The sequence below is a fragment of the Brachycentrus maculatus genome, unplaced genomic scaffold, assembly GCF_059751285.1.
Source record: "Brachycentrus maculatus isolate JH-2025_06_01 unplaced genomic scaffold, ASM5975128v1 h1tg001060l, whole genome shotgun sequence".
In the NCBI taxonomy this organism is placed as follows: Eukaryota; Metazoa; Arthropoda; class Insecta; order Trichoptera; family Brachycentridae; genus Brachycentrus; species Brachycentrus maculatus.
In genome coordinates, this window is record NW_028281767.1 from 45,026 (window position 1) to 59,712 (window position 14,687).

General features: G+C 29.0%; 1 protein-coding gene across 1 annotated transcript in view; it reads right to left on the reverse strand.

The window, feature by feature from the left end:
• Positions 1–1,466: 1,466 nt before the first annotated feature.
• LOC148299583 (uncharacterized) overlaps positions 1,467–14,687 on the reverse strand; it is a 46,735-nt gene continuing 33,514 nt past the window's right edge. Inside the window, exons 4-6 of the mRNA XM_088275922.1 lie at positions 8,987–9,120; positions 2,395–2,596; positions 1,467–1,707 (exon numbers count right to left, since the gene is read on the reverse strand). Of these exons, the coding sequence (XP_088132048.1) occupies positions 1,604–1,707; positions 2,395–2,596; positions 8,987–9,120 (440 nt within the window). The 3' untranslated portion in view covers positions 1,467–1,603. The remainder of the gene's footprint in view (positions 1,708–2,394; positions 2,597–8,986; positions 9,121–14,687) is intronic.

Below are 14,687 nucleotides of genomic sequence, written 5' to 3' on the forward strand. Positions count from 1 at the left end.
GAGAATCGAACGCCACAACACTATACCTTTGCAAACATTTTTATCCCTATCCACATTCATGCGTCTCCTCTTACATACCCGACGATTATTACGACTATTGACCCGGCCGCTTTCAAGTATTTGACATACTTGATTGTGCCAAGTTTAACTCGGTCTTCCTCTGCTTATATTTCTAACTACATTCACCTCATAAATTTGTTTCACCGTTGTTTCCTCACTCATACGTTACACATGTCCAAACCATCTCACCACACCTTTCTTAATTTTATCGATAATGCTTATCTCAGCCTTACATTCTTTCCTTATTTCATCATTCGAACATCCATCAAACGTCGTTTTTTCACACATGTTTGTTTTTGTTCATAAATGCACTTTGAAATCATATTTATACATCATTTTAAAGTCGTTCACGAGAAAATAGTTTTTGACAAAATGACGGCTGAAATTTCGTTGAGGTCTTGTTAAAGGTCATGTCAAAATTCTAAAGTCGGATGTCAGCTTTACCATTGTCTGACAAGATCAGAATTGTTTTAAATGAAATGTCAATCTGGGAGCATCAGGATTGGATGGGAGTATAATGAAAAATAAAGTTAATACAGGAAAATCATTTAAAGCATACACTCATTATGTACGTACATTCGGTAATTGATTGTTACGTAATTTTTTTAAATAAAAAAAATATTAATTTTTTGCTAAGTGTTTGTATATTTTAAAAAATTAAAAGGAAGTGGACCAGAGTGCCAAAATAACATATAAATTGTGTGTCCTTTTTCTTTTTCTAACTCATGTCCGCACCAATTGGTACAAAGAGTACTGCATCGTATAGAAGCAGTGTTATTTTAATCGTTTTTTTAGTAAATGTGTGCAATATTAAATGCGCATCAATTTATTTTTCTTTAATGAGTTGCAATTCTCGATTCATGATTCAACTCTTATACCAGAAGTATAATTTTCATTATATGAATAAAGATTTTGTATCTCAAAGCCGATTCATACTAAGAAAAAAAAATCCTAAATACATATTTATTCCCTGTTTTTTTGTACGCTGTTATATTTTTCATGATAAATTGTTAAATAATATTTTTAAAAGCAAACATCGAAGATATAAAAACTTTGCAATATTATCTTTTTAAGTCAAAGTAGAGAAAATTTACAGAATTAGTACTCAGTTTTACAAGGTTATACGTTTAAAAAACTGATTTATGTTTATTAAGGTATTATTTATTTCACAAAGTAAAAAGAGCAATTGGTATTTTCAAAGAAGTATTTTTCAATTTTACGAGTATGATAAAAAAAAAATATGAGTCATTTTTATGAAATAAATACACCTATCACTGTAATAAATCTATTTTTATACACATTTGTTCTATATTCGTTTACTGTCAATATAGACAGTTTCGATAGTCGATTAAAATTGTTTGTATAAACTTTGTAAAAGGCAAGAGGAATAAAATGAAAAAAGAATATCTTATACATTATTTATTTATAATGTTATATAACATTCAATTAGATGTATCACATTAATTCTTAAATCTATAATCACATATAAGTATAATATATAAAATTCATTATAGATACTAAGCTACTTGCGTTAAATATTTTATTATACAAAATAACACTCAATTTTAATTAATATAAATGATAACAAAATTAACAGTGGAAATAAGTTACTTGGTGTGGGGAGCTTGTTTGAAGAGTTAGACGTAACTGAAACAAAAAAAGTTTAATCATAATTTTTCCATTTTTAAAGCCTTTCATATTTAATAGTTTATTTTTGTTTGTACTTCGTTTTTATGGATTGAACATTTAATTTAAAAAAAATTAAATGTTTTTAATTGGGTTCATAATTTAATTTAACGTTTCACTTAATCGGAAGTTATCTGTTTTAGAAATGTGACTCAAGGCCAACTGTTACTTTTTCTCGATTTATCTCGATGTCTTTTCAGCTAAGATTTTGATGCCAAATTGTCAAATATATTAGACGCTAGAAATGCGCAATCCGCAGTCAAATTTACTGACTATCTTTTTTTGATCATAATCATTTATATAATTATTTAATGACTGCTTAAATCATTATTCAATACGGTCATTTAGTTCGATCGCTCATGTCTAATCAGTTTATAATGACTACTACTACTAAGAATATGTAATGCTAGAAAAATAATAATATAATAATTTTTAAACATGTTATTCATATAATTTGATTAACAATTCAAAATCATGATAGTATTAAACAACAAAATATTTATCACTTTTGAAAATATTAAGCTTTACTTTGATTACTAGAAAAGGCATATTTTTAAGCTACAACAAAAAAATTAGAAATTCCCAGATGATAACAAAAATATGTACGATTTTCTGGTGTCAACTCAAGAAAAAAATATGAATTCTTACCTCTTCCTAATCTTGGTGGCCCATCACTCTCCCTGAGTGGCAATTCGGCCATTTGGTTATACAGATGCAGGACCTTGGCCAGGCATCTCAGGATTGGAGGTCCTTCCATGTAGTGCTCGGGCAACAGGAACAAGGATACAGATAGCTCCGCCTTGTACAGACCGTCTTCAACTGGCTGTTGACGCAGCAATCCCGGACTTATCTGCGAAAAAAGATGTATACCTAAATACCTTCTGACGAATTTCAGGATCAAGGATAATGATAGCTTGGTCTAGGTCAGGGGTGAGAAGAAAGTGGTTTACAAGGCATATGTAACTTTGTATTTTAAGCTTTTTTATTATTTTAGCTCCCGTTTCTTGTTCTCCTAATAACAACTTCGAAGAAAAATATTTATAAAAAAAACGATGATAATTGAGAAACACGGTTATTAATATCAATAATCAAATTAAAAAGTCATTTTTTATTCATTTCATTTTTTTAAGCATTTTTTTTAAATGTGTCTTAACTTAACATGAAACATGGATCATTCTTCCCATGGAAGTCTGAGTATCCCAGGACTTACGATCTGGCGTTTGGCTGGCTTAAGCAATCACTTTATACACTTGTGTAACGTCCACCTTTCTACCCATTATTGAACATCTACATTGCATGAATTCTTGAAACCTGTATATACGTATATGTAATAGTCTTAGATCCTTCCGCATACAGGTAACATTTTTTATGCATTCGTGAAGTAAGTCGTAAAATCAGGCTTCCATTTTTTTCATAAAAAAAAGAAATCTTAATACGCGAATTATAATCATTCAATGTATAAGGGTTTTTCAATTAATAAAAATATTATTTTGTTCATAACGAAGCTATTATTTAAATTTTTGCACAACGAATGCAAACCTCGCATTTTCTTATATAAAATATCATACATATTTTTCCTATCTTTGTTTTATTATACATTCGTTCCACGTTCCGAATAAACCTTTCTTCATTCTTATCCCAAACATGCACTTCATATTCTGACATACGTACATCAATCAAAAATAGTTATTCTCTCGAGAATCACATTTTTTGGCTAAATATTACATCAGTCTAGTTTCAATAACCTTTCTAGAAATTTTCTTACCGTCTTTAAAAAGACACGTAAAATTAGTATCAATACGTAATAAGCAATAAATCTAAATTGAAAACAATGTGGATACATTTTTAATTGTAGGCACTGTTTTGTATGTGGCTACATTTCATATTCGTGTATTATTTTGAAAAGTGCACTTTAAACCTTTCTTTCATGTTTCATTACCATTTTAAATATTCATTGCACGTAAAACGTACACGTGTTTTGAAAAACATCGCAAAAGCTTTGTATTTTCACAACAAATAGGGGTTGATGCTGCAAGAGCGTCATATGGAGGAAAGCTCCATCAGGCCTCACGTATAGTTAATTTAATTGTCCTCGGGTCATATTTCTTCTCCCAACATTCCATAATACCTAGTCTGTGTACTCATGTGTGAACATATGAACCATAAATTCTCAAACATTCAATGAAAATAATATAAGACTCTTTAAACATATGGAATTGCAGCATCGTGTTGAAAAAATAAGGAAGAAAGTAGACTGAATTTAGTCGAAATGCATTGAATGATAGATTTTCAAATGGTTATATAAGGAAAAAATGCAAGGCTGAGACAAGCTTTATTGATGAAATTAAGAAAAAAATTGTTTGGGCATGTGTGTCAAATGAGTAATGAAAGAATTCTAACCCTTATCCGCACCCAATGGTGTATGGGGCACTGCATCGTATTGACGCAGTTTGATCTTAATCGTTGCTCACCTGAAGGCAAGGTGATCTCTCTTGCGCTTCAGAAATAGTCCAGGGTAATATTAAATACACATTTGAGTATAAAATCACTCATAATTATTTCAACCCCCCCCCCTTGGAATCGAACCCAGGACCTGCAGCACGGTAGCTAAACACACATTATATTACACCACGGAGGCGGATAATAAAAGAATAGTAAAAAAATATGATCCTTACGTGGTCAGTAATAGAAGCACAGAGAGACCGAGGAAAAATTGGCACGATTAAGTTTTCCAATTACAAAAACGATTACAAAACATTTTTTATTAGCCTTAATATGAACATTCACCATTTAAAATGATTAATTTTTAGTTTTAAAATTGAAAATGTTAGAGAATCGCTGAAGTGTGTGGTGGTAGAAGTAATATGAGGTATTATGTATTATCGGCGATGCCGTTGATTGGTTGAGGCTAAGCATATATGGAGATATGAAAGCGAACGGACGCCTCTAGGGAAAGAACGTGTGGGGAATCTAAAAAGGCTCTGTGGCGTCAAATACAAATACCGCGTCAATAAAGTCTCGAGAATATTTTAACCCCGGGGTAAGAGTGCTGGCTAAGGCATTAAAATATACAAGAAATTTCACTTCAAACATAGCCAAAAGAAAAACAGAACCATATTTCTAAAAATATAAATGCATTAACCTTCCCTTCCCGGTGTTGTGTACCTAGTACACATTGCTTCTAATAACTATTAATATCTCTATACATATAATAAATATTTTATTTATTGTTTCGGCATTAACTTTGTGGTAAGACATGTTACAATAATTAAAGAAAACACTTCGTTTTTTACCACTTGAGTTTAATTATAGACTACATGTTTCAGAAGCTAAACTTCCATCATTCAGGTCTGTATAATAACTAGTTATTATACAGACCTGAATGATGTTATGTTATATTATATGATATATTATATATAATCAGGAGTTATTATACAGACCTGAATGATGGAAGTTTAGCTTCTGAAACATGTAGTCTATAATTAAACTCAAGTGGTAAAAAACGAAGTGTTTTCTTTAATTATTGTAATATAATAAATACAAGGCTAAGATTTTAGATATTCCTGCAAAACATATTAACGCATTGATTTAAAAAATAATATTATTAATAATCAGAATTTATCGGGTACATCGGATGTATTTTGTGAATATCGCAAACAAATTCACGTATAAACAGCGCGTGAAGAGTGTGTGGGAACCGCAACACTATATTCGCATCTCGCTCTTGCATACTTGCACTGTGCAAGCATGAGAAGTTCAAAGCTCAATGTTCTTTGGCTAGTGGCTAGTAGGCAAGCGGCATTAGCTTTAGGGCTTCCGACAAGAGTGGGCCTATGCTTGTTCCGTGAGCGTTGCCAGGTGGTTTTTTAATGTTTTCAGTAAATAAATCTGAATTATTATAATTTTTTACTTCATTTATAATTAATTATGGGAATAAGCTATGAATTTCGTATTTTTTCGATTTTAAAACCGCTAATTTTTTATTGTGTAGTGACTACCCAACACCGTGACGCGCGTTTTAACTTTAGCACCAGAAAGGAAAGGTTAAGCGAAAATTCTTGATAATGGATACAGAAATAAAATTTCTATAATATTTTTTTAAATACTTTATAACACATTTTATAAAACATCGCACAATAAAAATAAAATTATTTCAACCACTTTTATATTTGGTATATTTCTCTAACCGGTTTCGACATGAACCTTTTCATCTTCGAAGATGTATATTTACATATCCATGCCTGAAGATGACAAGGTTTTTGTCGAAATCGGTTGGAGAAAGGTACTGTTTTACTTTTATTTTATAAAGTAATAAAATTCATCAGAGGCACATTTGGAATGATTTTGTAGATGTAGTTGTTTATTTGTTTTTTTTTCTTACATTTTCCTGAATCAAATTATTTTTATTTTAAACTACCTAACCAATAAGCAGCTTTCCAAGGAAAAGGAGAAAAAATAGAGCGCTGCTCCAATATTTGAAAATAATCTTTGCCTTTTCCACATTCATGTACCTTCTCATACACACTCATCAATTATTCAGACTCCCGACTTAACTACTTTCAAGTAATTACGATCTTAATCATGCAAAATTTTCCTTAATCTTCTTTTACCTCTATTTCCGAATAAACGTTTAAAAGATGTGACAATTCGTCTGCTGCCCTCAGATGCCGATTTGTGAAATAATTAGGTTTCACCAATTGAATAAGGGTAGGATTTATTTAGTATTATTTCACATTTACGGTAGCCAAATACGCTTACAAGAATTATGTATTTATATATATATATATATATATATATATATATATATATATATATATATATATATATATATATATATATATATATTTATATATATATATATATATATATATATATATATATATATATATATATATATATATATATATATATATATAAATATATATATATATATATATATATATATATATATATATATATATATATATATATATATTTATATATATATATATATATATATATATATATATATATATATATATATATATATATATATATATATATAAATATATATATATATATATATATATATATATATATATATATATATATATATATATATATATATATATATATATATATATATATATATATATATATATATATATATATATATATATATATATATATATATATATATATATATATATATATATATATATATATTTATATATATATATATATATATATATATATATATATATATATATATATATATATATATATATATATATATATATATATATATATATATCTATATACATATATTTATATTTATATATATAAATATATATATATATATATATATATATATATATATATATATATATATATATATATATATATATATATATATTTATATATATACATAGAAAAAAAGATAGTATAAAGCGGTAAAGGAGAATGGCAGCAATTGCTAAAGCACTCGATGTTCATACCCGTACGTGTACGGGTCCCTTGATACAAAATATATCTTGTTAATTGCAATATACACCTTACAATGAAGTGGTGCAAATTTTCATTTATGAGTGAATTAAGTGATTATTTAAGTCAGCATGACAGGCCAAAATACCGAAAACATCTATATTTTCTCTCATAAATTTCTTCGTCTCTGTTAGACAACTTTTATACATCTTGATAACAATCTCAAGAAATATTACTTATTGATTCGGCATTAACTTTGTTTAGTTTTAATTTGTACCAGAAGATGAAAACATCTGTCGTTTTCGAAACTAGTCGTAAATAAAAATAAAACTCATTAAAGTGGTATATTCAAGTGTTTAATTTTAATAAAATCTCAAGAAATATTATATTTTTTAATTATGCAATAGCCAAGATGTAGACATATTCGATATAAGTTTAACTAAATTCTTTGTTTTATCTTCTCCTTAAATAATCTGTCTCAATGTATGTACACTGTGAATTATTTATTTGTTCAGTAAGAAAGGGTGTTTAACTTGTATCAAAGCCGTACTTTAATTAACGATGTTGTAAACACGCCACGTGTGACAACGAGTGACAGAGTTCTAATTTTAAAGTTGTTATTTAATTTTAATTATCTGCTTGGAAAAAAATTTAATAAACCAAAGATGCTGCTGCAAACTCAAACATGAAGAGTGATGAGATTTGTGATTTACTTATGAGTTCCAAAAAAGTATGAGTGTGACTGTCAATCATGTGAAGTATGGTGAATGTAACATGTCGCCCACTCCTTTCAAGGACGTCATAAATCAAAAATCGTCAATTTTCAGTTCCCCGTGTTTTCGGAATGCCCATAAAATGTTCTATATCCCAACAAAAAGGCAAATTTTTAACTAAATATTTAACCGCTACAGGGCAGAAAATATTGTTATTGCATTTTGAATGAAATGTAGTGTTTAATTATTTTTTTAAAGGTACTAAATATTTTTTAAATGGAGAAAAAACCTTCAGTTTTCACCTAAAAAGATCTGTTGCACAGTAAAAAGTTCAATAAGTGGCTTGATATTTATTTTTAATACATTGTATAATATTTTTAAACTTTAAAAACGTTCTCCTGAAAAATCAAGTTTTTTTATTTATGATGTTCTTGAAAGGAGTGAGCGATGTGTGTAATGTGAACATTTGATATTTCATCGTATTGATTCAGTGTTATATTGATCGTTACTAACATGAAGGGTACCATTAAAGGGTAATCTTAAATAAGTTTAAGAGTTTTTTTGTTTGTTTGTTTATACTTAGACTTTCATTTTCTTTTTCATCTCAGATGTCAAAATGCAAAAATAATGTCCAAGTAGAAAAATCCAATCCAGGATTTGGACCTCACATACTAATAAAAGAGCTTCTGCTCAGTAAAAAGGTTATTTTCATCTCACCAATAGATGTCTCTAGTGAAGTTCTAGTGATTCAAGAACAATGTTTCAAAATTGGTTCATATATATATATATATATATATATATATATATATATATATATATATATATATATATATATATATATATATATATATATATATATATATATATATATATATATATATATATATATATATATATATATATATATATATATATATATATATATATATATATATATATATATATATATATATATATATATATATATATATAGAACTTCCAAGAATTTGAGTAGTGTGGTTTTCAATAATGGGTAGAATTGGTGAATGTTACACGTACGGAATATTGTATTTGGGGGCACTTACTTGCATCGCGTTGATGAAGAATGTGAGGTTCGCCAGGGGGCGGGATGGGGGCGCCGTGCAGTTGGCCCTCAAGATGTCCCCGGGGTCGTATTGGGGGCGCTCTGTCACTATGATCGGAGGCCCGGGCGGCAGAGCTGAAACAAGGTATCTAAATAAAGTAACAGAATGACTCATGTCAAGTTACCATGTCAAGTCCAAGTGTCAGTAACCGGTCGGCTAATCTTGACAGCTTTGAATTTATTTATTTTTATAAAATAATTGCTTAAGTTTTTTTTTTCATTTTTATTTTAATTTATTCGTAACCGGGTTTCGTCGTTACCGACATCATCTGATTGGTATGAGGCTAGACAGAATTTTTTGTTCTATTACTAATTAATTCTATGTTATACAGCTTTTTATAAAATAATTGCTTTAGGTTTTTTTTCTTTTTTTATTTGATTCGTAACCGGATTTCGTCGTTACCGACACTATCTGATTGGTACGAGGCTAGACAGAATTCTATGTTACATATACAACATGGCGGGGGTTTAATAAAAACTTTTTTTTTAATTTATCCGACAAAATGAATTTAAATTTAATGAATTTAAGTAGTGTAAAAGAATAAAAATATAAATTTAATTTATGGTAAGGGTTTCAAGTAGGATTTGATATTATTGTTGTATTGTAGAATGATTAATTTTTTATGCATAAATAGTCGACTTATAATCGAATAATTTTAACGGTCATTGTTAAAACTATTTAATGAACTAACCATAACGCCGCTTCCCCAAGCGGGTAGACAGAGAATAAAGAACGTCGCACCAGTCTTTTTTCAGCTTTTTCACATTCATGCATCTCGTCATATATACCTACCCGCCGATTATTCCAACGACATTGGCCTCACAAAGATTTTTTAAAAAGCATTAAATATTTTTCAGTTTTATCAACGACAAAAAATTATAACAATATCGTTAGCCTGGCCATAATGAAACAATATTATTCCTTGAAATCTTACGTGAACTAAAAAAAAAACTGCATCTAGTTAAACGTCAATTATATGAAGGCAAAATTATAAGTCTTCAGGAACCACTCCAAGGGAAATGTGTAAAAAAAATGTAAAATTACAAATATTTATTTTGACTCTATTGGGAATCGAATCAGGTAAATAATCCAAAATAGTATCCAAATACACTAACAATAATAATATTATGATAATACAACTATGACAAACAATCTTATACAACAAACAGGTTTACTTCCAGGTTTGTAAATAATACATCAATATCAAACGGAAACAAAGGTTTAACGTTAATTGGAACAGACACTTTTATATCAACTACTGTTACTATATAGAAGTTGTAGTGATCCCTTCGTGAATCCACCCCTATTCGACCCCCTCCCTTTCAACGGCAACTAATTTCCCACCCTCACATCAGCCTCAAGGGATTGGTCTAATTAAGGGTTCGTCTACCTGAGCGTCACACCTCTCATACAGATTCATCGAACCGTCCATTCAATAAAATATATCGGATATAATATATCGGACATATTATATCGTTTATAAAATGGCGCTTTTAGGAAATTGATAATACCCGATTGAGGCATTTATATTTTATAAATCGATACATCTTAGTATTGAAGTTGAAACTCTATCCAAATAATGGAAACCTTTGACTAAACTTTTACGGGAAAAAATATTTTTTTAAAGTTGTATTTTATCACAGCGAAGCTTCGTTTATTTTACGAAAACGGGGTTATTAAAATCATCCAAAAATTTTATTATTATTACTCCTTACGTATGTGTGTGTTTGATCCTCATTTCAGAATATGATATGATTTAATTTTTAGTTTTTATATAGTTTAATTAAATTTTTTATTGATTCGGCATTAACTTTGTGGAATGACATGTTAAAATATATATATTTTTAATTAAACACTTGAATATACCACTTGATGAGTTTTATTTATATATACGACTAGTTTCGAAAACTTACATATGTTGTCATCTTCTGGTAAAAATTATAACATAATTAATTTAATTAAAAGTCGTATATATACATAAAATTCATAAAGTGGTATATTCAAGTGTTCATTTTTTTTTAAATAAATACATATTGTAATTTTAATAATTTATATAAATTTTCCCTTAATTTGTTTAGTTTTTCTGTCTATCTCCTATTTCATCCTCTTTTATTATTAAAATAATGCATTTTTTTTGTTGGAACCAAAATCTGGTGAAGGCTTTAAAAAAACTTACCACAGGAATGGATACTACATGACTTGGATATGTATAAATTCAAAATAATTTAGTCATGCGAATATTAAAATTCAGGATCAATAGTGTACGTTATACAGTTCTTTTAAAGGATTCATTAAATCAAAAACTAACTAACTAACTAACTAACTAACCATCACGCCGCTTCCCCGCAGGGGTAGGCAGAGAGAATCAAACGCCACACCACTCTGTCTTTGCAAACATTCTTTGCCTCTTCTACATTCATGCATCTCCTCATACATACCCGACGATTATTACGACTCCTGACCCGGCCGCTTTCAAGTACTTGACATACCTGATTGTGCCAAGTTTTCCTCGGTCGTCCTCTGCTTCTTTTTCCAACTACATTCGCCTCATAAATTTGTTTAACCGTTCTTTCTTCACTCATACGCTCCACATGTCCAAACCATCTCAACACACCTTTCTTAATTTTATCGATAATGCTTATCTCAGCCTTACATTCTTTCCTTATTTCATCATTCGAACATCTATCAAACATCATTTTGCCACACATTCGTCTGAGGGATCGCATTTCGACTGCATTCAATCTGCTTTCATCAAATCAAACACGACAAATCAAAAGCATTAATAATGTTTAAAAGGCTTTGATATTTCCTTCCTTTAAATTATTAATAATAAAAATAATAAAACCCTTATCCGCACCCCAATGGTGCATAGGGCACTGCGTCATATAAACGCAGTGTTATCTTGATCGTTTACGCATGAAGGAAAGGTGATCAGCCCTCCGCTTCAGGTACCAGTCCAGGGTAGTAATGAATAAATATTACAGTGAAAAAATTACTTGTATTTATTTTACCCCCCTTGGGAATCGAACCCGGAATTTAAATTATTATATTTTGTTCATGTTAGACATCAATAATTTGAACAGTTTTTTAGCATCTGAATAAAGTACTTTAATTAATTTTTAATTAACTGCTTATAATATCACATATCGCTCACTCCTTTCAAGAACGTCATAAATCAAAAAACTTGATTTTTCAGGAGATCGTTTTTAAAGTTAAAAAATATAACATAATGTATTAAAAATAAATATCAATCCACTTATTGAACTTTATACTGTGTAACAGATCTCTTTAGGTAAAACCTGAAGGTTTTTTCTCCATTTGAAAAATATTTAGTATATTTAAAAAAATAATTAAAAAATACCCTTTCTTCAAAATGCAAAAACAACATTTTCTGCCCTGTAGCGGGTAAATATCATGTTAAAAATATGCCTCTTTTGCTGGGATATAGTACATTTTTTGAGCATTCCGAAAACATGCATAACTGAAAATTGACGATTTTTGATTTATGACGTTCTTGAAAGGAGTGAGCGATATGCCATTAGTGAAATAAACATATTCTTGATTAGTAGTATATGAGAAGGGTTAATTAGTTTGGATTAAAACGTTACCAAGTGAGTTCGTTTACCTTTTCACTACGCAGTCTAAATTTACATCATATTCGACAAAACACTTGTTCTATCAAGGCTCTATTAGCTTTTCTCTGACATCTCTACAAAGATGAAGAAAAATATGGAAGTCTAGTTATTTACAGGGCTTATGCCCTGTCACAGGCTGGTTCAGTGATAAGTTACATTCACCATTCTACCATGATTTACAACCACACTTCAGCCACACTCCATTTTCAGACATTATTTTTATGTTATTCTCAATATTATTAATATTTAAAGCATTTACTTCATGGTTAGTCATTTTTACTTTTTTTTTACAAAAACGTTAGTAATATTAGTATATAACCAGTCACCGATATTTTTTATGTCTATTGGTTTCAAGACGTAGCCGTCTCAGGACAATCACAAGGTAGTATTGTTTGCATGCTGTGGTAGTGATTGTCCTGACGAAGAGACGGGTACGGTCTCGGTGAGTGGTTATATACTAATATTTATGGTTTAATTGACACCTTATATACATGATACATCTGGACACCATCTATCGTAGAGTTTAGTAGGTATTTCAATTACCAGAGACCTATATGTATGAAGATTCATACTATTTTTTTAACGAACTAGTAGTAATTTCCATTAAACTTATATTTTGACCACTCTACCCGTGTTTGACAACCACAATACCAAATTTTTGGTACCCTAAGATTTGTCATAAATCTCATGTCACTTCATGTTTGAGTTAACAGCATCATCTTTGGTTAGTTTGAAAAAGCTTTTACTAAAATAGACACAAAAGTATTGTTTTAATCTCATAAAAATGAGACCTTTTTATGAAATCCCCCTTTTTGTCGGTGTGCATAAGTATCTGAGCCATCTAGTGTGCATGTAAACACCGCATCAAGTTCATATAATGAGAGTAGGTACGACATATCGCTCATTCCTTTCAAGAACGTCATAAATAAAAAAATGATTTTTCAGGAGAACGTTATAAAGTTTAAAAATATAACACAATGTATTAAAAATAAATATCAAGCCACTTATTAAACTTTTTACTGTGCAACAAATCTTTTGAGGTAAAGCCTGAAGGTTTTTTCTCCATTTGAGAAATATTTAGTTTATTTAAAAAAAAATAATAAACGATACGTTTTCTTCAAAATGCAAAAACAACATTTTCTGCCCTGTAGCGGGTAAATATTAAATTAAAAATTTGCCTCTTTTGCTGGAATATAGTATATTTTCTGGGCATTCCGAAAACATGCACAACTGAAATTTGACGATTTTTGATATATGACGTTCTTGAAAGGAGTGAGCGATATGTAAGATAATAAAAAAAAAAAACAAGAAAATATTAAGCGGTTAAATTTCTTATGATTTTATTTATTTATCTCTAAAAGCTCCATTTTATATTTAAGCACATAATTAAAGAAAAAAATCTTAAATATATAAATATAACATTTCTACCATTATATTTTTACGTTAAATTTCAGCAGGGTTCTTTTTAATTCTGAAATTTTCTCAAATCCTCGTAAAAATCTCATTTGCTACAAAATTATGTACATAATGCTTTTCAAGTATAAACACATTTCCCCCGTTACTATGTATTACATCCTTACGGCTATAATATTTAAATATTCTTCATACATATTTGTGGCACCGACATTTTTTCGAGGCAAAAAGTAATGTCTTGAAAATTATATTACAGAAGAGAGTTTTCGCTTCTATTTTAATGGTTCAAATTCTCAAAAGATTAAAAGTAATATACATAATCGTTAAAGGATACTATTTGTGTACATTCGTATATTTTATAAAAAAAATATGAAGTTATATTTTATTTTTAAAATAAATAAAATAATTTAACTGTGACGGATTGAGTTAGAAAACTTAATAACAACATTTTGAGTGTGTTCAAATACTTGTTCACTCAAAATGTTGTATATAAATTATCTGGTCAAATTAAAAGCTCAAATAATAAAAATGAAAATGATATTTTCTGGTATTTCTCATGTGTGTGATTATAATCCAGGATTCGGACCTCACAC